General features: G+C 38.4%; 1 protein-coding gene across 1 annotated transcript; it reads right to left on the bottom strand.

Annotated features, from left to right (window-relative positions):
• Positions 1-4,468: 4,468 nt before the first annotated feature.
• Positions 4,469-10,153, bottom strand: LOC149961192 (uncharacterized). The gene is made up of 11 exons (XM_090159622.1): positions 9,899-10,153; positions 9,578-9,816; positions 8,773-8,964; positions 7,827-8,115; positions 7,629-7,770; positions 7,340-7,567; positions 7,189-7,276; positions 6,716-7,125; positions 5,809-6,651; positions 5,271-5,631; positions 4,469-4,574 (listed from the first exon to the last, which is right to left on the bottom strand). Exons 1-11 carry the CDS (start codon positions 10,151-10,153, stop codon positions 4,469-4,471), a joined length of 3,153 nt encoding a protein of 1,050 aa, XP_090015748.1.
• Positions 10,154-25,710: the final 15,557 nt, after the last annotated feature.

Here is a 25,710-nt window from a genome sequence, read left to right as displayed (position 1 = left end):
GCTTACCGACGCGATATCGTTGTACAATTGGACATTACGTTTTATTTCGTGGAACGAACTCGGTGAAATGACATTTGGAGGACGAGTCGTTTCTGGATCAAACGTAATCGATTTAATTTACGACGCGGTTAGAAAAACCAAGTCAAATTCCGACCCTACAGGATTCAAGAACTTCTACGAAGTATTGCAAAACAATAATGTACCAAAAAAATATATCAAGAATCCTACTAGAATAAATTCTTTAAAATCGTTATCTTTTAACACGTCACCACCTAGACAAAATCAGTGGGTGACGATTTGAATGTATTTACCAATAAAACATTTAACCACCAGTTACTGTTATTTAGTTCAATCCCATATCTCATAATGGATGGTTGCACGGAAGTTGTAGCTGAAAGTATCGTATCCACATTAACTATATCATTTTCGAAAAATCCAAAACTATTAACCGTCGTTTTAATTATATTAATTTTTGTAATAGTCGAATTATTCGATTTCTTAATATTGTACTACACGACACCCACACATGGAAATTACACTAATTACGGATAAGCTAGAGAAGATCTATTACGACGTAGCGGACTCTGGCGGGTACGTTGGCGTTCGCGGACTATATCGTTCCGCTCGAGAAAAGGGTATCAAAGTTACGTTGAAAAATGTGAGGGAATTTTTACAAAGCCAAGATACCTATACTCTACATAAAAATGCAAAGTGGCGATACAAACGAAATAAAACGATAGTGTACGGCATTGACGATCAATGGCAAGCCGACCTCATTGACCTCCAGAAACTTTCCAGGCTAAACAATGGGTATCGCTATATTCTCGCGTGTATTGATATTTTTAGTAAGTACGCTTACGTCGAACCGGTGAAAAATAAGAAAGGAGAGACTATAGTGAACGCTCTAAAAAAGATATTAGATGGTGAAAGGAAACCAAAGCGAATGCAGAGTGACCACGGGAATGAGTTTGTTTGTAAAGCCGTTCAATCCGAATTAAATTCCCGCGAAATAGAATTTTTCGCGACGAACTCTGAAGTGAAAGCCAGCATCGTTGAGCGGTTTATTCGATCGTTTAAATCGAGAATGTATCGATATTTTACAAGGAAAAATACTTATAAGTACGTTGACGTGCTTCAAGAATTAGTTAGCGCCTATAATAACAGTTATCACCGAGCAATTAAATGTAAACCCGTCAATGTAAATCCCGAAAATTCGAAAATAACTTGGAAAAATTTGTACGGAGATATAGACTTTAGTCCTCCGATAAAGTACGACTTCGAAATTGGAGACATTGTCAGAATAAGCAAAAACAAGGGACTATTCGAAAAAGGATATCTCCCGAATTATTCGGAAGAATTATTTCGAGTGATTAAGCAGATACCGAGACAACCGCCGGTATATAAACTGGAGGCGCTAGATTCGGAGCCCATTTTAGGAATTTTTTACAAAGAAGAAGTACAAAAGGTGGGGAAAGATCTTGACACTTGCGCGTTCAAAATTGAAAAAGTGCTCAGGAGGCGACGGAAATCTGATCATTCAGTCGAGTTACTCGTACGCTGGAAGGGGTACGGACCGCAATTTGATAGTTGGGTTCAAGAAGTAGACTTAGAATGAGTTTCTATATCACTCTACCATCCGATTCTTCGCTGAATTACTTTCCGGGTAATACTCTGAGCAAATTCAGAGCTTACCTTCCGGAGAATGTTCAGCTGAATGGACCTTACGAAGTAGGTTTAGCGGAAATAAGTTATCCTAGAACGTGGAATAATATCAAAGAAGAACGGGTAGTGCGAGTTGGTTCGGATGATATCAAACTGGAAGATTTTAGGTATATACCTAGAGCAAATTTCTCTTCTATCGAAGATTTACTTGAAATGTTAAAATTTGAGAATAAAAGGGTCGAGTTCAAATACCATAAACATCTGAAACGAGTTGAGGTTCATATAACTAAGAGTTTTTACTGTATCATCCCTCCCGATATAGCGATGATGTTGGGATTTTCTCTTAAGCAAGAAGGTGAATTTGAAATTAGAAAATCTTCGTTAGCCCCTTATACCGTAGATATGGACGTAGGATTACATTCATTGTTTGTCTATTCTGACATCGTTGAAAATACGATCGTGGGGGACAGGAACGTCCCTCTTTTAAGAATTATTAACGTGAAAGGAAAAGACGGGGAAACTGTGAATACTGAATTTTCTCGTCCACATTACCTACCCGCCGCTTCTTCCAACATACAAACTATCGAGATTAATCTTATGGACGACTTGGGGAACCCCGTGCAATTTGAACGTGGAAAGGTGCACGTTACTCTACATTTTAGACCGCGGAGGGCCTGGCTCGCTCTATAATAGCGAGTGTCGGGAACAAGTAGTCCTCAGTTTAATGAAAAGTAACGAATGACGAACATCATGAGACGGCCGCAATACATTTCCTCCGTAAGCGATTACGAGAGGTACTATTTAAATCAGGCTGGATACGGATCAATCCCCGTGTATCGCGGCGTGGGTGTCCAGAGAGGCTATGGATTGGGTAACATACTCGCTTCGGCATTTCGTCGTGCCATGCCGCTTTTGAAGCGCGGAGCCCAGTTTCTAGGAAGAAAATTTCTCGATACTGGAGCGAAAGTCGTGTCTGACGTCGCTAGCGGTATCCCAATTAAATCATCGCTAGCGAAGAGATCTAAGAGCGCTGGTAAAGAGACATTGTTATCAGCCGCGGAAGCCGTTACGCAAATGACGGGATCTGGAATTAAAAAGAGGCGTAGAGCATCGCGCAAAGTCACTCGAGCTAAAACCAAGAAGAAGAAAGCATCGTGCCGATCTTACTCCGATATATTTTCATAAAGTCTTAGAATGGCGTTGATACATCCGAACTCTAGTGGTTGCGTGAATTCCGAATTGGACCTTTTCGAAGTCCCGTTAACGCAAACGGGGATTATCGGTGGCGAATGGGTCGAATACCACCCCATTTCCAGCATTAGCAACAATTCAGCGTTAACGTTTTGCATTAGTGGGAATTCCGAAGCGTACATCGACCTATCACAAACTCTCCTTCACGTTCAGGTGGATGTGAAATTGGAAAACGGATCTTACCCTAAAGCCGCCGTTGTTACTCCGGCGGGTGTGGTTACGACCCCGGCGGATAATGTAGCCCCCATCAATTTGTTTTTGCACAGTCTATTTCCCGAAGTCCACTTATTTTTAAACGAAAAATCAGTTACTCCTTCCGCTCAGAATTACCCGTACAAAAGTATGATTCAAACTATGTTAACATTTGGAGACTCTGCTAAAACGAGTCATCTTACCAGCGGCCTATTCTATCGCGACACGGCGTACGAGTTCAACGATTTCGTGAACAATAAAGGTTTCTTACAAAGAGCCACCTTCGCTCAAAAGGGAACTATAGATATGATCGGCGCTCTTCATTTAGATATTTGTCAACAGCCGCGCTTCCTTTTGAACTTGGTGGATTTAAAATTTGTTTTTGGGAAATCAAATACCGAATTTTGTTTACACTCTGACGTAAAATGTAAATTGGACATTAAATCAGCTTCGTTGTATTTGAGGAAAGTCAAGTTAATTCCCGAAATCCCACTATCACACGCCAAAGTGTTACAAATGTCGAGAGCGAAGTACCCAATTTCCCGCACGGAAGTGATGTCGTTTTCGATTCCGAGAGGCAACATGAGCGTCGTGCAAGATCATTTATTTACAGGACAAATTCCGAATAAAGTCGTAATCGGGATGGTTGAGCAAAACGCGTTTCTGGGTGAACTTAAATCGTCGCCATATAATTTCCAGCATTTCAATTTAAACCACATTGGTTTGTTCGTCGACGGCAGTAGCGTACCACATAAAGCCCTAACACCTAACTTCGCGGAGCGTAGCTACATCCAAGCGTACACCAATTTATTTCTTCAAACGGGTCAGTGGAACATTGACGAGGGAAACCAAATAAGTCGCGAAGATTACGCCGGTGGAAATTGCCTTTTCGTCTACGATTTGACTGCCGATTTAATGAACAATGCCTCTCATTTTCATCTTGTTAAAAACGGAAATTTGAGGCTGGAAATGAAATTCGCTTCCGCGTTACCCGAAACGATTGCCGTAATTGTTTACGCGGAATTCCAGAGTTTGATTGAAATTGATAAGAACCGAACCGTAATCTTCGACTAGAATGGACACAATGCAGCTAACGAGAATTTTGGAGAAAGATAATTTCACCAGAGACTTATTTCGAGGCGTATTCGCCGCGGACCAACTACCAAAGTTCGTGACGACGTTTCCATCTCTGTATATCGTGAACACGGATACGTCGAATGACGATGGTCAGCACTGGATAGTTTTGTATTTCTCGAAGAATAATACAAATACCGAGATGTTCGACTCCTACGGTAACCCCCCAGATATGTTTCGCTTTAATGACTTTGTCGAAAGAAATAGTAAAACTGTGACATTTAACTCTTTACAACTTCAAGGAAATCGAAGCGTGACGTGTGGAGGTTTTTGCGTGTATTTTGCTCTTAATAGATGTAGGGGTGTAAAAATGTTCGATATTGTGACTAGATTTTCTAAAAATAAAAATGTAAATGATAAAATGATAAAAGAATTTATGTATTCAAGGTATTCAATAAATTTTCAATAACTTAGTAAAACTTCTTTAATTTACATTTTACATTCAAAATAACACCAGTGGGTTTGTTTGGTGATCTCCGCAGTCTACATTACATCAAAGTAAAAATTTAAAAAGTTAGTTACATTTTTACGTTAAATTAAAAATATCATTTAAATAAGATAATTTCATTTTATTTACATTACGCTTTAAGTTCAAAATATATTTTTAATAGAAATACAATAGAAGACTGAACTATTGGCGATTTAAAATATCGATCCAGTAATGACCATGCGATAGGGTTCGAATGCCGTCCCCCAAAATATACCTTTTATTATCGCATGGATTAAGAGACATTTTGTTTTGGGAGACGGTAAATAGCTGATGCCTCTGATTGACGATCCGCTTCATAGAATTGCTCGTAATTCGAGTAGCCACGAGGCAGTCGCGGTAACTCGAGAGTCGGATATCCTTTTCCACTACTCGCTTACAAACACCTTTCGCGGTTTTTTTCTCCCCCCTTTCCGAAAGGATGGAGTACATTTTGGGGCGGAGCCCAACGAACTCCCGTATAGGGATCCCACCCATTTCATCTTTCATCTTTCCAATTACTTTTTTGTTTACGTCATTGAAAAGAGGATGATTCGTGGGATACCCCGAGAAATCGAAGAGATGGGAGGAATTTCCGAAGTCCGTGTAAACGTCCTCCGTTTGTATATTGTACGCCAGGCTGTCCGTGTCCGTGAAAAGTAATCGGACCTTTTCACCGTAGGTCTTGCGCATGTACTCGTAATGAAACTCGTACATAGTTAGTTTCGAAAGATCCAAAACGGTGAAACCAGTGTAAATTGGTCTATTCAAAGTAAGTGACTTCTTCTTCATATGAATACCCACGAGTTCGTTGTGGAAAATCGTGAATTTTTCAAATGCCGGAGAAGACGCTTTCTTAATAGCCCGCTCAGGTGTTTGTACGAGATGGAAATCTATCCGATTTCTCAAGTTCTCCATTGTTTTACCTATTATTGAAACGAAATGAGATTAGTACTTATTATTCCGATAATTTGTATACGTGGCTACTTGCGTATAAACTAAATTACATTTATTAAACCAAAAGAATTTATTTCGCGCAATAAATACTGTTGGTAAAAAAAAATAATCTACTTATTTTTCATTTACTTTGATTAATAACGTACCAAAACAGGAGTTGTTTAAAAGTTTGAAAAAATCTTTTTCAAAACTGTTTTTGGCAAGTTTCCTCTTTTCGGTATTGAAATTTATGAATGGGCGAAGCCAGGGAGACTGATGGAAAGAGAGTATTCTGTGAACTTTCGTGAGTTTAAGTCCCTTCGATACGTAGTATTTTAAATTACGATAGTGAACTACGTATCGCTCTTTGTTGTTGAGATTAGGGACGAGCTTAGGCAGAGTGTCTTTTGCGGGGAGGTTTAATCTTTGAAGCATCAGTTTGTAATAGGAAGAAAATTGATCCGTAGTTATTCTTTGAGATTCGGGTGCGAGGGGGTAGCAGTTGTGTTCATGATGTAACTCAACGGGGTATTCCAAGTCGACTTCCAAAATGAAGCCGTAGGGAGACTCGTGCGATAAAGTAAGCACATGTTTATGGGTGTAGTCGAGTAGGTCTTCGACGGGAACCCAAGCGAACCTACTCGTGGGTAAGTAATCGACCATGGCGAACCCGTAGAGATTATTTTTGTCGAGGTACATGATGTAATTACACTCTTTATTGGGGTCGTAGCTTTCGGGGATGTACGGGTTATTGGCTTCGGCGTAGCGGTGACTAATCATCGAAACTCCTCCCCGAATGCCACGTTCAATAAACAAGTGCATGTCAATATCGAGTAGTAGCTCCAACTTCACTTTTGTCATGTGGAGGGCTGACTCCCAGGCAAACCCAGGTCCCGTGTACGCGTGCGCGCAATCTAGGCCGTAGTATTCTACACACATAGCGCGGAAACTCTCGAATACGTCAGCGAGTTGGAGGGTATCCGCCTGCACGTACAAATCGTGTAGTTCACCTGTTGAAGAATTTTATCACTACCACTATTACATTTAGTAATAGAATAGGGCTATAAATAATACCTAGATTTTGTATGTTAAAAATGTTCCACACTTGGCGGACATTTTCGTAACTCTCATCCGTTAAATGTTCGCCAGTGAGGGTGTTGAAAAATGTCTCTTTGGGTGGTAGTGCTGTCTCTTCAAACTTGTCTACGTCACTCATGTAGTCGTAGGGATATGTTAACTTTTTGAGCAAATACGGGATTTGATGAGTTGGATAGAAAGAGCTCAAGATGGGGAATTTTTCTTGACCTCCAGTGGCTAAATTTGAAATTAAAGTTTCGAGACTAGCGGGCATAAAGCGAATAGAATCGATGAAACGGAGGCGACCGAAAGTGAAGCTGATATACGTTTCGGCGTTAGATGGAATACAGGAAATGTTTACACTTTTTATCAACCCAATCCTTTGCATGATAAGATGGGCATCGTATCTGAAATTTTATATAAACACGTTATAGTTTGTAAATATTGGAATTAAAGAAAAAATACAATACCGTGATAAATTATGCATGATGACCGGCGTGAAATTTCCCACTCGCAGCTTTAGATTACAAGAATTATGCGCGACTCCCCGGAAACGTCCTAATAATTATAATTACGCGTTAACTTATTTATATCTAAAATAATCAAATACGTAAGTCGTACCGGTATAATGACAATGATCTCTGACTGCCGGATCATCTTGCGTAAGAATTTTCTGACACACGTAACATTGTGTCGCGGTACGGCACAATTCTTCTTCGACTGGTGTGAGATTCATTGGAATATTTTCCTTCAATAATTTGGTGATGGTGCTCCGTTCCATCAACAAACTTTCAAGAAAAATGTCGATAGCGTCGGTTCCCCTATACGTAACAGGGGCATTTGGCTTTCCTGTAATAATGATAAACGTCGCAGCGAAAATAAACTTTTTAATGAAACCAAATATAAATACCGTCGGGTCCTATTACGACGTAACTAAAACCACAAGCTACGTGCTCCGAAAGTTTCGTTGTTGATGATAGTGAGGAATCGGGTAAACAAGACTGGATTCTGTCAATTATAGATTCAAAATCCGCGTAAATGACGTAGGGAACCTAAAAATAAATGTGTTAAGCTCTTAAATTCATGAATTTCCGAAATTATTTTTTACCTTTTGAAGCCAATCAATTTTTTCGAATTTTAAAACGGGATTTTTGTGTGGCATTTTGACAAGTTGGGGGTCGTGAACGTTGCAGTTTTTCACGTGTTCACTATGGTTTCTAGCACTATTTTGTCCTGAAAAGCGATGTAAGCAATAACGACACACGTAAATTTTCCCGTTATGGTTTGTGAAATGACTCAATAGTCGACTAATATCCGTAATTAGGCAAAAATGTTGGTTTCCTTTTGACTTGAGATAAAGCAGATCTATTTGCCGATCTTCGGGGGCTCTGTTTTCGCTTACATGAAGAGGAAAAACTACTTTTTCGTAGCCGTAAACGTTGATAGATAGATTATTTTTATTTTCAAATTTTTTGAGTTTAAAATGATTTAATTCGAAAGGAAACGAAATGTCACTGCAGTCTAATTCTTTTTCAAACATCACGTATTTATTCTGATTATCGCGATGGGAATTTGGAGGTTGTGGATTAAGTTTAGCGAGGACGCACCACAAGAAACACTTTTGGTCTTTGGTTTTAATATTTAATACTCCTTTGCTGGTATTATTGAGCTCAGGGGGGAGATTTATATACGTACCCCCGACCAGCGGTATGTACGCTATATTATCGATTTGAAGAAATAAGATACGATCTATGGTCCAGCCACTGCCCATATCTTGGAATTCCTCAATCGCGTGTGTTATTTGCTTCACACACGAGTCTATTTGTGTTGGTATTACATCTGGTAAAAGTGTTGCTTGAGTTTTGCACCGGAAATACGGTAATGCCTCGACTTCCGCACCATCGTTCAATTCGCGTACGTATCTCACGCGAATAAAAATGTTCCACTTTAAGCCCCGCTTCTTATTTAAGTGATTTTTTAAATACTTCATTAATGCTGGTTTTAATGTTAAAATTAATATTTCGGAGTCTGTTTGGGTCGTTTTCGGAGTATACCGCGAACTGACGATAGCGTCCTCAAGAACGGAGACTTCTTCGATGTTTTGAAGAAAATCGTCCGCCGATTGCTCGGATACGCCGACGGTTAGGAGATTTTGAAGCGGTTGGGGGTTGTCTTGATATCGGTGGTCTGGTGTGGCTGAAAGTGGGTTAAGCTGATGAACTCGCGAATGTTGAATTAATTTGTATCTTCGCGCAAAACTAATGTTACAGGTTGAACAAACATATTTTACATTTTCGTGTTGTTCTCGTACGTGGCGATTTAAAATTGACTTTTTAGAAAACTGTTTCGCGCATACGGTACACGGAAACATTTGTATGGTCTAGCTGTTTATCGCAACTGGTAAAGAGTGGAGGACTGACCCGATCTTTTATACCCTCCACTTTCATGCCTATAGATCTGATATGTGTTAGACTCTGAACTCCATATATGTGAGATATTTTTATTTATAAAAACTCTATGTATCCCACTGTAGATTTTGTAATATGATAACGTTAACCAATATTTAAAGTATTATTTTTAATTTTTTTTTAATTGGTGTTCACTGACATATCCATTACTATTCAGTGGTACATCTATTCAGAACTAAAATATAATATGTCTTTTATATGTAAGAAAAAAAAACATTTTTTTTTGCATTTATTTATTTATTTTTAAAATTATAAATTTTGAAAGTCTTCTCCGAGAGTTTGCTTTATGACGTCTTCTAAAGCCAGCAAAGCTTCCAAATCACCGTTATGATCATTTTTTTTATTTTTTTCGTCATTAAGTGAATTTTTTTTCTGTTTTTTTTTAATTGACTTTTCCACCGGTGTGCTCCTCTTTTTTAAGTTTCGAGAGGTGGGAGAAGTGGGGGATAAGGATGTCGATGCTTGAGGTGTTGAAGTAGGTGATACTGATGTGACCGATGACGAGGAGGTGGCTGCGGAAGGATAATGTGTGGGAGATGCGGAGAGCAATGGGATGGAGTTCATTGCCAAAAAAAGCGTAGAGGCTTGGACATCCTCCTCCACAGTAATAGTCAAATCCATCTTCTCCAACTTTAAAAAAACATAATAAAATGAAAACACAGTCTTTTGTAAAAAAAAAAAGGTTTTCAAAAAATAACCATACTCATGATACCTGAATTAATGCCATCATCCCTCCGAAGGCCAGTCTTATTTTAGCAATATTAGGGTGGTAGCAAAGGTGGACTTTGATGGTGTTGCTTTCTGGATCGGGTTCAAAGTGGCACCAAAATCCTTTATGATATTTTCGAATAACAACTTCGAAGGTTCTAAAATTAAAATGGGGTAAATCGGGGCGACCTGGAATTGGGCCCAAGGTAGCTGTATATTTTAAGACCGCCACTACTACTGTTTTGTCTAAAGATGACATGTTTCCAGTTATTATTCAGAAGTCTGTATGACTTTAACTAAATCAGCACGAGCTTATATACTAGTCGAAAGGTGGAATTTACAATAACAAAAGTTCGATGTACATTCCTTACATTTCGAAATTGGTTATCTCTGCGTTTGTATGTGAACGGATTTAATTTTAAAGCAAAAATATATTTTAAAAGTTCGATGTACATTTCTTACATTTCGAAATTGGTTATCTTAGTGTTTCTATCGGATCTAACCAGATTGAAAATGGAATTTGTATATCAACGTGATAGTTTAATCGATAAATATTACAAATATGATATAGACTCGGAACAACAAAGTGCTTCACATTCGGTTATTATAGTTAGAGGTCGGGGATGGTTGACTTTTATTCAATAGATAAAGCTTTCAGAATTATTCGTAAAACGTTATTGTTATTGAGTTAAGAAACGGTAAAATGGTTTGAATCAAAATATTTTATTTTCATGACAATATTACATATTCCATAATTTTATTTTCTGCGCTTTGAACAACGCGCAATTTGAATTATTAGAATGATATTTACACACTATTGGACAGGGATCGGAAAGTTCTTGGTACTTAGGGCACCCTAAATCTTCGACGTTCACCAGTCTTTTTCCAAAAAGTTCGGAAAGGTACAATTCTTTTTCCATCCCCTTTGTGTAAAAGGTTGCCGCTTTGGATTTTATGTTGGTAACTATCCCATCCAACTGGTCCAGCTCATGTTCACCCTCGTCCCAAAGCATCCCACAAATATGTCTAGAGATCCAACCGCACAGTCTCCTGTCTTTAGCGCTTAGCTCGTTGTAAGGAAAAGGTGGTTTAAATGAGTAAACCCCATTATCCCCAGTTTCCACAACCAAAAACGCTAGTTCTTTAACGACGTACTCATCGTTGGACCTCATAAAGTTGACTTCAATAATACACGAATTTCCTTCCGACCTTTAATTAATTAATAATAAAATATAAGAAACGATTCCCTCAAACGTTTCATAATTTTTAGAAACCGTTTATATAACTAGCTACATCCATACTTACATCGTATTAGAATTCGAATTCCAAGTTGCAAGGGACTCTGGGATCCTACTTCAGAATGATATTTTAAAGGGAAATTCTGGCTTTTATAGTAAACTTTGTTGCACTTTGTACCACGCCTTAAACAATTAGGATTATACCACCACGTTCGAAACAGCAGATTAAGCAGGCTTTGTAAATTAAGGGTATATCCACGCAATACGCGATTGAACAATTCACGGTCAATATTCAAATCCTCGTCTCCATGTATTTTCTATGAGATACGGTACTCACAGCTCTCTCGCAGTACATTTACGACCGGTGTACGCATCAAATACCGTCAATATAATTCCCCATGTTAATTCTATGCGGCATGGCGGTCGTGAGATACCGTTAAATAATACTTCATGTTAATTCTATGAGGATTTACGGTCGGCGAACGCGTCGATGTTGAGCCGGTCCTTTTTTCTAGACACCGTCAAATAGTGCCCCATGTTATTTCTAGACACCGTCAAAAAGTGTCCCATGTTATTTCTATGAGGCACGGTGCCGGTCACCGTCAAATGGTGCCCCATGTTATTTCTATGAGGCACGGTGCCGGTGTCCCGGTGCCTTATTAGGTGTCTCAAACGCGTCGATGTTGAACCGGTACTTTTTTTTCTAGACACCGTCAAATAGTGCCCCATGTTATTTCTGTGAGGTACGATGCCCGGCGCCCAGATACCTCATTAGTGCCTCATAGAGCGTTCTCTCATTTATAACACTACTACGGACAGTTAACTAAATAGTGCTCAGAATTGCCTGTGTCTGACCCACAAGCACAGTGCAGGACTGAGCACATGTCCTAAACTATGCAGGTAACTAGGGAATTTACCATGACCACAGAGAAGTCTTAAATGTGTTTATTCTTGCATACTTATTTAAAACTTGATTTTACAAGATTTTTGCACCGTAATTAAGACCCATTTTCTCAGAATAAGTATGAATTAAATCTGATTTGAGGCTACATTTGGAACTGTAGCAGCTTTAAATAAAACCTTTTTAAGTTTGAAAGAGACAGTCACGATTTTAGTAAAGGAACTCTAGCTATAATTGGTAATCTGCCGATATCAATAAAACTAATATACATCCAGTTTGCCCTGTATGTGAGCAGTCCACTGCAATCTATAGCAAAATTCTTCACCAATTATTGCATGGCGATCGCTATATAGCAGGTAGTTTTTACGCTCGGGCGTCCTCTAAAAAAATTATATTCTAAATATCTAATTTTATAATGACCCTCTATCTGGCTACTCAAATACTGAATCAAAAATGACTACTTTGTTCAGCTGCCATGCTGGATTGCAAGTTTTAAGATCTCCAGACTTCAAGGATGGTGCTAGATGCTAGGCTAATTTTGACCCAGTTCAGTTGTTTTACACACTCATACTTAGAATTAATTTTACTTCAAATGAAATATCCTATTTGAAGAATTTCAAATATATTATTTAGTAAATAGACTTAAAAATTTTAAACTGTTATTTTATAATAAAATTTGTAATTTTAAGTATGTGAGGGTTTCAAGTAAGTTTAGATTAACCAAATATAGCCAGCCAATCCCGTATGACCATTTTGTAACCAATTAAGCTTCAAGATTCAAGTTGCAAATCCATTACCTATTTAATATTCATCTTAATGGGTCATTATAGTTGAACTCATGATGAGTTCCATTGTTTGGACTTTACTACAATATAATTTTAAAAGTATAATTTAAAAGTAAAGTACAGTAGATCATATGAAATATTTGGTGTATTGTTTGGACTAATGCACATATATTTATATCAATTGCGCGGCACGTGAGCGAAACTCATTTTAGATAACACTACCAAAATAGCTAGATAAGAGGATCCAGTCGAAAGTTTAACATGCAATTTACGATTACTTTTAGTTTAACTTCAAATTGTTACCTCTAAGCAACTCTCAATTATGTATCTTTCCAAGTCCCCAGAAATGAATCTCCCCATATGAGACTTAAGTGAAGTCTTAAATGACTCTTATTTTTATCTAATATTGTAACCCATAATCAACTCTCAATTAAGTCTCTTTCCAGTCCCCAAAAATGAGTCTTCAAATATGAGACTAAAGTGTAGTCTTAAATGACTCTTATTTTTATCTAAAATTCTAACCCATAATCAACTCTCAATTAAGTCTCTTTCAAGTCCTTAAAAATGAGTCTTCAAATATGAGACTTCAGTGAAGTCTTAAATGACTCTTATTTTTATCTAAAATTCTAACCCATAGTAAACTCTCAATTAAGTCTCTTTTAAGTCCTGAGAAATTAATCTCCCCATATGAGACTTAAGTAAAGTCTTAAATGACTCTTATTTTTATAAAATATTGTAACCCATAATCAACTCTCAAATAAGCTTCTTTCAAGTCTCCAGAAATGAGTCTTCCTAACTCTAGACTAAAATGAGTTGCATTTAAATATATAATAATAAAACTCTTTTATTGAGACTAAAATAGATTTTATTTAGGACCCACAATTCTGGTCTCAGTTTTTAATGCTTACATAATACTTAAAAATCCTTGATCCTACATTGAGACTAATTGGCGACTAAAGTAAGACTCCCATTTTGGTTTAACGTTCTCGACGATGTGATATAAAGCATGCGTCGTAGAGCGGCTATACTTGAACCCATACTGGGCTGAGTTCAACTATCAGTAGATGCACTTTTATATCTGAGGATTCTAAAAGCAGTTCGGACCCCCTTCACTTGCTATGCGTTATAGGGACCAAATACTTGGCGCCACCAACGCGCAACTAAGGAACTATAAAAATACCTGGCACCATCAACACGTTTCTAAATAAACTAAAAAGTAAGGGAAGTATGTTTATTGTCCAAGAGACAAAAGGTGAATCGACCTTTAATTTTCTAGATTAAATAAAAGTACCAGTAGAATGTGGATATTTATAATATATTTCATTTAGTATATCAGTTTAAATTGTGATAAAACAACTTTCAAATATTGTGAAGAAGTTTGGCATTGCAGCTAGAGAAGTAGTTTTATGAAGGACCCTTCCTCTTACTGCCCTTGAAAAAGGATTGGTTTGGTTAGTTTTCTTCTAACCGCTTCTTTCATTAGGTTATCCTTGATATCTCTGCTAATTTTCCGTAGTCTTATCCAAATAAAGTTTGATATTCTTTTTCATCATGGCATTAATGTGGTGTTGTGAGCCATGTTCGTCGTCAAACATATGTTCTTTAAAGTTGGAAAAATGTTCATTTGCAATATTTCAATTTTCAAGCTTATGTTTTTAGCTACAGTCTTTATTGGTCCAAAATACCTTACTGCCTTCTCAGTTATTGCAAATTTTACAACATAGACCACCATTGTCCATTAAAAGAAGTTGCAATTTGGTTGGGTCCTTTGAATAGTCACGATTAGGAATCCATACCTCTACTTGGAATGCTTATCGCGGCAGATTTTCGCCTCGATGTTGCTGACGATTTTTTTGACGTCCCTATGTTAACTTAACAACCAACATTGTGAGAGGGGAGCGCGCGCAGAGGGGATTTTTTTTTCTCGTAGGTGGGGCCAAGGACGTCACAGTGATCTTACCATACGCGATACGCCAGGTTAAGCATTCCAAGTAGAGGTATGGATTCCTGATAGTCAGTGGCGTAACTAGGGTATGGCAGACATGACACATGCCATGGGCGCAACTTTGAGAAGGGTGCAAAAAATGGCCAAAAATCAAAAAAAGTAATATGAAAAAAATCAGAAAGATTTCTAAAAAAGTGTATATCTTCAGTAAACGTTTTAGCCTCTTTAAGAAATATCAAATGTTTGTCTGACATCAATACAGGAGGTAATAAAACTATCTATTATTTTGCTTATACTATTCATTAACCGCCTTTCTGCTAAGTAGAAGCAGAGATCCTGGCAGTTATAGAGATGCGAAACTCCCTATACCCTAAGCAAACCAGTTTTTTTCAAATTTTTGCCGATCGCAGCGACGCCTGTACGTGGGGAGTAATCGCAGAGATCCTAGGATTGTTACCGTTTACAATTTTTGCGTCTCTCGGCTTGAAACGGGCGCTTCCTTCCGGCCGAAGGGCGGCGCTGATGCTTGCATTTTTTTGTCAGGTTTTCGGCGGAGTTTTGCATCTCTATAACTGCCAGGATCTCTGGTAGAAGCCCCCAGTGCGTATAGTGCGTGGCGTTATGTTTCTCGTAAGCACGTAAATGAAAGAGTATGGTGGGTGGTACCCAAATTTTCAGAAAAATGAGGAGAATCCGAATATCGATGGTACAACTTTGGGGGGCGCGTCTGCGGGGCGGTAGCCCACTCAATAGCTTTTTAGGGATTAATAATTAGTAATTAATTAACTAATTAATTAAATATTATTGAAATGCTTTAGAACTTACATATATACCCTAATTACCACCCTAGTTAAGCAAAACCTAATATATGTTAGGTATTTTAGATAGGGGGCGCTATATACTCAGCCCCCTTCGCACATTTGAAGTTAACTCAGTTTTTGAAATACACCACGTGATGTAGGGTATCAAATTAAAGCTTATAACCTCAAGACTAATACTATGTAAACTATAATAACCCTGGGTGTATTTATGCAAAGTATTAAAGATAGGTGGCACGTCAAACCATAACCCCAGATACTTTGATGTCGCCGTTTGGAATATAACCGCACGGTGTAGGGTATCAAATGAAAGCTTATTACGTCAAAAATTATAATATATAGAGAGCAGGCTAAGAGCGCATTAGTTAAGGCAATTTTTCAGGTTATAAAAGGGTTTTCTATTACAGAAAGATAAATATTTATTAAGCTATTTTAATACAACAATAATGGATAAATATATTTGATATCACATTTTTAAAGAAATGAACATTTTTAAAAGGGAATGCACCTTTTAAAAAGAAAGTTCCGTTTCACTGTCATCATCTTCACTATAATCTTCAAGGTCTTCGACATTTTCATTTTCTATGTACGAATTGTCACAGTTTTCTGAGTCGCCCCCACACGCGCACATTTCAGTACATTTAATTCGAGGAGCGTGGGAAGCACATTTACAGGGGGGTTTGCAACGGCCACGTCCACAATTGCACTTAATAAAATCCAAAACGTCCTCTGGAGCGCAAGGAAGGTCGCGCAGAACTGGTTGATAGGTACCATCTCGAACGAACCACCCGTAATTATCTGGTGGTGGTAATCGGGGATGCGGTGTTATATCTCTTACCCATTCCATGCTTTGATAATGTGCCCTACGTATTGCAGGTCTCAATGCTGCGGATGTAGGTGGTAGCATTTCTCCTTGCAAACCTTTTTTTGAAAAAAGCCACCAACGAAGCTCGCCCAGTGTTGTTTTCGATACATTCTTCGTAGGTTTTAGATATACGAAGCAAACAAACTTCTCCAATAAACTGAATATTCTTCTGTAATGTTTTCGCCTTCTCCAAGTGACGCTAACGCGTGCAGAATGTCCTCGTCCGCGTCTAAAAATGCTTTCCAAAATGACGTTTTAGCTTTTCCCGCGAACCAGCCAGTCACATCAGAACCGGATACGGCGTGAAATCCTGGAAGAGCCGACGACCTCAGTGGCCCTAGTGCTTTGTAATAGTCTTTCAAACTTATTACAATTTTTTTTACACCGGTTCGAATAAATGTGCTTTGAGGACAAAAGTAAAGGGTAGCGACGTATAGCCAAAATTAGAACATCGGTGTCCGGAGCGAATATGGACAATCTAGTAGCACCTCTCCTCGAAGAATATATAGCGTGGAGTATTAATTTAGTGTCTGCCTCTTCGTGAGAGCTTTTTAAATCGGAGATTTGGCTTCTTCTTTGTACGACACTATTACGTTTTGGTTTAAGATTTTACCTTCTTGTATTAAGGCATTTCCAATGAAAACTGTAAGTTCGTCTTTGGTTTTAACGTGGGACAAAAGTTTCTTTAAAGAAATATTTCGAATTTGGGTGTTGTTTTCAATTTTATATTGCACAGGCGTTGTTCCTTTTTGTCTCCCCAAACGTGTAGCGTTTTTTAACGAGTTCTCTAAGTATGTGTCGAATACTACTTGAATCTCTGAGAATGTTCCATATTTAGTAAAGATACGATGGCAGAACTCTCTGGCTAGGTCAGCGCGAGTGTTCAGATTTTTGGAAGTTAATGATTGATTTTCGGCCATTCCATCTACTATCGCTACCTCAAATACTTCCATAATATTTGTAGAGATATTTAGCTCGACTTCAGGACAAGCACTCTGACTTTCCCTCGATTTGACTAGTGATTGGAGGAGGTTAACTACTTTGGCTTTATCACCACTGTGGTTTAAGGAACCATCCGCTCCAAACAATGCCCGTGGGACTACAGTCAATTCAAAAGTACTGACTACATCTTCTAGTTTTAGATCTTGTCGAGACCGACACAACAGAATCAGCCGCTGAAATAGACTTCGGTCTTCTTTTAGTACTACCTCTCCAGCTTTTGTTTTCAACTTTACGCTCTTCGCCGTTGTTTTCCAGAGTTTCAGGTTGATGTTGCGTAACGGATCCCAGAGGTTTTTACTTCCATCTATAATGCGTTCCTTAACGAATTTCTGATATTCTTTCGAACCAATATCTGACATATCGCAGACATCTTTGCATACGACGAAAGGGGTTAGTGAATGTCTCAATGGTAGATATAAGCTTTGTCACGTTCTTCAATTTCCGGGACGATACTGATTCTTTATTTTCGTGGTGTTTCGTTTCTTTTTGACAAGTAATCAAATTAGTTCCAACCATGGCGTTAGCTTCTTCTGAGAGTCTGGAAAGGTGTGAAGCAACTAAGAAGAATTTCGTCAGAGTTTCCGGTCGTAAGGTAATACCAACTAAACCACCAAGAACCTTCATCTTCCTATTATCCTGTTCGAGGGCTTAATCGCCACCTAAATTGCAAAATGGAGCAACACTTTTGTTCGGGCTCCATTCACCTCTCTTAAGCTCGTTCCAAGTCTGACTGTCGTTATGTTTTAATTCGTTCATTTCGGCCAAATGCCACGCCGACATCGCCAAATAGTTTCGCAGATCTATCGAGAAAAAATATTTCGTAAAATCGTCTAGCGCTGACAATCTAAGCTCCCAGTCAGCACTACGAACGGCTCGAATGAATGCGAGCAAGGAATGAACCATATTCATATACTGTTTCACGAATTTGAATGTTGGATTTTTAAATGAAAACTTATCGCAAAACGATTCTATTTTTTCGACCAATTTCATCGATTCTAACTTTTTACTGAACTTTTCGGCTTCGAAGGCGACATTTTCCGGAATATTACTTTTCCAGGAGTCCGAGAGCTGTTTGCACAGTGTTCTACATTCTTCTTCTTCCGCTGGGTGGTTCCAAAAAGACTTCGGTGAGTAATTTTGTTAGAGCTTGAAGAGTTGTTAAATGAGCGTCAATTGATCTCCTTAGAGGTTTTCCTTCCAGAATACGATTGACAGTGTGTGACCCATACAGTCCAGATTCTACCCATAGCTCTGGAATACCAGAAAGTTCGAGGAGTTTTCCAATAGCCCTTAATTCCGCCATTTCGATGTGAAGTTCGCCGGGCAAAAATACCCATCCTTTCGCATTTATCGCCATTTCTAGTTGTTTGCTTGGACGGTAAAGCCCCATATCTAAAGAAACGATACGCTTTGTTTCGGAGCCACGTAGAAGATTGCTCGTTTTTCCTAGAATGTCTAATACAGTCACTTGAAATGATCGTTCGGTAGCAGAGAATCCAAGTAGTGGTAGAACAGCGATGCGTGTAATTTCTTTGGTATTATACACAAGGGAATTGTGTGCTGACCAAGTGAGTCCATGGTCTAAACCATCTTGTTTTCCACTACCTATTCTTGAAAGAATCCACATGAAATCGTGATTGAAAGCTTTTTCCATTTGACTAGAAACTCCAACACCTTGGGTATAAGTGGGAAATACTGCGCTTTTAGGAAGTATTGACTTCGAAACTGAGCATGGAAGTAATTTGAAAATTAATGGTGGAATTTCGGTATTTTGTGCCTCTTCTTTAAAGAGAAATGGTTCGTTTGCATCAGATGACTTGACTTTTTGGTAAATAACCATAACTGTTCCGTGCATAGTACGTTGACCATCAGGGGTATCCTCTTGGAAGTCTAAGTTGTCAAAAGCGAACGATATTGCTCTTCCAAATATGAAATTCGGTGGAAGATAGATACCACCGTTTTCGGTTATTCTACAAAGCACATTTTTAGCTATTAAATTCTCAACGTCTTTTACTCTTGAATAATTGACGCTCATTCCTAAATGACTTAGTATTTGAACTAGTTTTGAGCTTCGTGACTCCTTGTGAATGGATAGTCCGACCCCCAACTGCAAAGGCATTTCTCGGGTTCTTCTTATACTTTGCGATTTCGTGACAGATGCTTGACGAGGAGATAAACATTCAAAAATTAGCATTTGAGCCAATCTTAATGATTGTTGGTCGATTTCGCTTTCGCGTTTTTCATTTGAACTAAGAGTAGCTTTTTCCGATCATACACCATTTAAAAAAAAGTAATATTTCTTGAGGTATTACGTCACTCTCCATGTCAAGAGACCCATTAAAACACCACTTTTCTGACGACAAAATCAACTTCCGTATTACTGATGACGCTTTGAACAGACTCCTGACCTGAAACTCTTGGTTATCTTCGTCTTTCAAAGTGGTTAAAGCCGCGTCTTTAGTGCCTCTCAAAGACACTAATTCCGAGGAGCGCTTTTGTTTTGGTTGAGAAAACTCGATTACTAAATCTTTCAGTTGCCTTCTTGACATAATTTCGTCTTTAGTTTGGTCAAGACCATTTGAAATATAAATATTTAAGTACAAGGCATGAAGCAGCTATAGATATGACTTTAATTGTATTCTGTGCAAAGTCCTCTTCAACTAGATTAAGGAACTCGATGCCCGAAGCTACCACTGCCGCCTTTTTAACTTTCTGTGGAGCTGCCATTAACGTCTTGGATCGTAAAGCGTTAGTTACGTTTTTTAACCAACATTGCAAGTGATACATAATATCTACCGCGTGTGCGTCCGTTTCATTTATACATTCATTTAATCGTACCCTCCATGTGTCGTTCCCACTTAACTCAACTGCTTCTCTTAAAGATGCACCGCTTGAATCATAAGATATAATATGTAAAGGGTGCCGTTTAGTTTCTTTGTTATCACAAAAGAAGCAAAGAAGTTTAGAGTACTTGGGGGTTTTGCTTCTCGTAAAGGGCAATGGTACACTCTCAGTCTGACCCCTGCTAGTAGAAGCGGCTAGCTCTAAAGACTCTTTGCTAGCTTCAGATTTCAGTTTTTCTCGAAAACGTTTTTCAATTTGACTTCCACGAGACTTCAGAGAAATTTTTTTATAACAGGTCAAATGCCACTTTACCTTTCAACTGTTACATTTCCATCCAGGAAATTTAGAAGTTCTTGGCTGTCAACGTCTTCTTGATCTGCATATTTCGTCAATAAAGAAGATATAGTCTCGTAAGTAGAATTTGCTGGATTTTCCACAAGGTTTTCTCTGGTATCCTTTTTACAAAACACACAGCTATCACGTTTAGGCGCCCGTGACATCTTAAAAATAATTTTAAATCCCCAGAAAACGAACGTTTCCTTAGCTGACCGAAACTCTTTGCTAAATAAATCGAGGTTCTCGAAGTCAACAAACGCTATCGATCTGCCAATCCACATGACCCTAAATAATAGCCCTGAAATTTGGTTTTTCATTCGTGTAACAGTTAGGTGTTATAACCGGAGACCTTTGCCTTATTCGGCCGCTTATCTCTCTCCCGTTCTATGCGAGCCCGCTAATTAAGCATGGTTTCATATAACCTTTCTAACTTTATGGCTCTGGAAACTTTTTATTTTGTTTAAGTATACCCCTTGAAACTACAATTTTAAAAAATAATACTTTTTGACGTAAAAGCTTTCATTTGATACCCTACACCGTGCGGTTATATTCCAAACGGCGACATCAAAGTATCTGGGGTTATGGTTTGACGCGCCACCTATATTTAATACTTTGCATAAATACACCCAGGGTTATTATAGTTTACATAGTATTAGTCTTGAGGTTATAAGCTTTAATTTGATACCCTACATCACCTGGTTTATTTCAAAAACTGAGTTAACTTCAAATGTGCGAAGGGGGCGGAGTATATAGCGCCCCCTATCTAAAATACCTAACATATATTAGGTTTTGCTTAACCAGGGTGGTAATTAGTGTATATATGTAAGTTCTAAAGCATTTCAATAATAATTAATTAATTACTAATTATTAATCCCTGAAACGCTATTGGGTGGGCTACCGCCCCCCAGACGCGCCCCCCAAAGTTGTACCATTGATATTCGGATTCTCCTCATTTTTCTGAAAATTTGGGTACCACCCACCATACTCTTCCATTTACGTGCACATAACGCCACGCACTAGTATGTTAACACGTCATTTTGAACTCTCCCGGTCCCAAACCCTCCTTAAATACGCCCTTGCATACTGGGCGCGATTTCTGTGCTTGCTATAAGCGACATTTACCCAAGTTACGCCACTGCTGATAGTGGCGATTGTCTCTCACCTAAGGCGGCTAAGTATGTTTGCCCTCTTAATTTTTTTCAGCTTCCTAATGACAAAACACTCATGTAATGAATTATGTTTTCTCTAAAGATGTTAGATTTTTTTAAGAAACATAATAAAGTTATAAATTTCTTCATCATTCCTTAGAAATCACTGGACTATCGTTACTTGGAAATGCAGCCTCACATAAATTTGAGTATAAAATATAATCTTAAATTGTAACTATTTAAACTATACTTTGATGACCGACTTTTGCAGTTCGGAACGGCACAAGTTTTAACCATTTTCAGATGTATTTAAATTTACATACTTTAATTTATTCTGTATTGTATGTAAACAAAATAATATTTATAAATTCAAAATAAATCACTTTGTGTATGATATTAAAAACCTATTTCAAGTTTAACTAACTTTAAGCCTTGTGAAGCCCGGAATTGTTGGCTTATATTTAACCCATGTACGAGAGACCAATATAATATATAAAACCCTTTATTGATAATAAAATATATAATTACCAGTTATAGGCATAGTTGGAAAGAGAAAAAATGATAAAAGAAACAAACCCCTTTAAGAGAGGAAGGAAAATCGTAGGTCTTTACGTTGTTGGCTCCAGAAAAAAGATGCCCTTCCTTACCGCGGCCCTTTAGTTTATCCAGGAAAGGATAGGAGGTGCGATGGAATTTTTGCCCTGTAATGCATACCACGGGGTGGGGGGGGGGGATGGAATTTCCCAAATAAAAACAAGGTAGCCTTGACCAGCAATAGTGCCTCTACTTCTTCCTATATCAATGGGCTTAGGTGACAGTACAATCGAGAAAGCTAGTTTAGGCTTCGTTCATTAAGTTTTTTAAGTTAAGAAATGAAATTAGTACGGTTGGTAAGCTACCAAAAATGATGAAACACAGCACTTAATGATACAAAAACTAGACTTATCACAAATGTTCTACAACTTATTTCGAGTTAATTTAGAAGTAGACCCCAATGAAATTTCCCTTAGGATTAAAAATGGCCGCCATTTCAAAATGGCGGCTCATGATAATTTTAATTGAATGTATCTCAGCCGCTACATACGATACCGCGCCATAGCATACCTCATATGAAAGGTCTTTGCACGCATTATAATTCGCCTTTATTACATTTGCCAAGAAATGGTACAGCTTTAAAGGCCAAAATGTGTTTTTCAACCATCTTATGATCCCACACTTTGTTTCTCTAACGCAAAGCTATAGTACTCTAATTTTTTTTATTTACCGTTCCAAATTACGTACCGTAATAGCTTTATTTTAAGGTATTACTCATCAATATACCTTAATTACACAAGCAATGATGTTTAAACGCACATCCCCATCCCTTTCTATGACTACGATTTATAGTGATCGATGACCGTCTTACACTCAAAACATATTTAAATTTTAAAATACTATTCCATTTTGCAATTAAGTCAAAACCACTCTTCTTTATTATTGTTTTATCACCAACTCTATTATAGAATAATTTTAGACTGTGGCCCCAACCTAATTTCTTTTAAAATTTAAAATCTTGCAAATAACTCGCACCAATAGGTCTTTGAGTATACTTAAAGACGCGAAAATCGGACCAAATAGATCGAGTAAAACAATCTAAAAATAAATAAAAAAGACAGAAATTCCAACGATAGACCGGTGTCGTCCTAATTGGCACTCATCACTACTATGCGGGAAATCTGGATTGCGTCTATTGGTGGATTTGAAAATTCATTTTGCGCGTGAAAATACGCCACCATGTTACGGTATAAAAGCAGGTAATTAAGCCCTTCTATACCTCATAATGTAATCGTAATGTCGCGTGCAAAAACGTAATTTTGAATTCGGTCAATTGACGGCTTTTAAAATTCATTTGGTCAAAAAAGCACGCAAAGAAGGCTGTGTGCCCAAGACATGTACCTGTAGTGTCACGCGCTAAAACGTCATTCCAAAATCCGTCAATTACACCGAAAAGAGAAGCTAGGCCTAAACTTTAAAAATTTCAAAACGCGGCTAACATTTTTCGAGATGTTAGTCCAGAAAACTGTGATGACGACGCTATAGCTACTGAAAGGTTCCTCACACGTATTCGTAAGGAGTTGTCCACGACAGAAGTCACGTTCACCGGGTCATTCGAAGAACAATGTCAGAGGACATCAGTTCCATCATCTCTGTTCGCCCTTGTCAATATGCTTCTTTATGGCTCGACGGGTGACTACAAAGACAATACATCAAGTCAACCTGCTCTTACTATCAGTCAGCTAATTTTGTTTAACCACCGCGAGAAGACTCCAAACGGAAAGTTTCTACGTAGCAACAAATTACATGAGCCTCCTCTCCAAGTGTATATAGCTTTGTCAGTTTACGGAAGAAGCAGATGCAAAGCCCAAGTGGAGGACATGCATGGCTTAGGTTTATCAATATCTTCTAATAGGTTATTAGAAATTACATCTTCGCTGTCTGGGGCAGTTGTTGAAAGAGCAAAGAGGGAAGGAGTGCTTTGTCCCAGAAATTTTCGGCATGGCCTATTTACACTGGGGGCGTACGACAATGTGGTTCATAATATTGACAGTGTGACGTCTCAAAGCTCGTTCCACGGAACTAGTATTTCTGCATATCAATTACCTTCTGAAATTAACGAAGGAGTTCTACGAGATGTTGAAATTAGTAGAGTTGGCGATGACAAGGGATCTCGAAAGGTTCGTGAACTTTCAGATTCGTTCAGTGTGGTTCCGGCTACAACTCTCCGGAGCAAAGAGCCCAATATCCCAAAAATTTCTTCAGAAAACGTTATGGAAATGTTACCGCTTTCATTACCCTTAAATAAATGGCAAAATGAAAAGAAATGGCTAGAGCATGTTCGGGAAACTGAAGAAAATACAGTTGCACTTAATGTCTCTTGGGCTGCGTTTCACAGTAGTAGAGTCTCGGATATTTCACTGAAGCCAGCACTTCAGGCCCTTCTTCCCCTCTTTTCAGAAAGCTCTAGTTCTATATCTATGATTCGTCATGGAATAGATATTTTGAACGGGATAACGGAATTTCTTAACAAAAGTCAAGTACCTGTGATTGTAATGGATCAACCTCTCTTTGCGTTAGCGAAAATGTTTCAGTGGAATTTCCCAAACATTTACGGAGAGTCTAAGCTAGTGGTTCTCTTTGGTGCATTTCACATAGAGCAGTCATTTTTGAAGGTATTACCATGTTTTCTCGAAGGTTCTGGATGGGTGGGAGCTATCACAATTTCAGGGATAGCTACAGAGACAGGTGCGACATCTTTACTTAAAGTAACTCAATTAATTAAAGCCAGGTCAATTCATCAAGTAACAGCGTGCAGTCTCTTCTCACTACGGAAAGACGCGTATAATGGAAGTTCGTTCGTAGGAACACTTCAGGAATTTATTGATGCAAAGGTTACGTTATCACCTACGTTCTTATTTTGGATCACAGTACTCAACCTCGAGATAGTCCTTCTCACGTTCATTAGATCTATCAGGAGCGGTGACTTCGACATGTTTAAGAAAATCCTCAAGGATATGATACCTTGGTTTTTCCTTCTAGACCGTACACATTATGCCCGTTGGTTGACCGTCCACATAAAGGACCTTGAAGAACTCCAAATTAAAGCTCCTGATGTTTACCGAGAGTTTTCGATAGGCAATTTCGTAATTCGACAGACCAGAAATCCTTTTTCGGCACTAGCTATCAACCAGGCTCATGAGCAGTGCAACGCAGCTATAAAAGGCGATGGAGGTGCTGTTGGTTTGTTGCACGACCCTGAAGCTCTAAGGCGATGGTGTATTGCCGGACCAGAGATAATGAGGCTGCTAGAAGAGTTCTCTCAGACAAACGAAAAAAAATCTCCGCCCCGACACCATGAACAATACGAGTCATTTCAGAAAAGGTTTCATTTAACCAT

Source organism: Leiobunum rupestre, chromosome 1 (genome assembly GCF_980474605.1).
Source record: "Leiobunum rupestre chromosome 1, qqLeiRupe1.1.hap1, whole genome shotgun sequence".
Taxonomy (NCBI): domain Eukaryota; kingdom Metazoa; phylum Arthropoda; class Arachnida; order Opiliones; family Sclerosomatidae; genus Leiobunum; species Leiobunum rupestre.
This window is presented reverse-complemented; position numbering and strand designations above follow the sequence as displayed.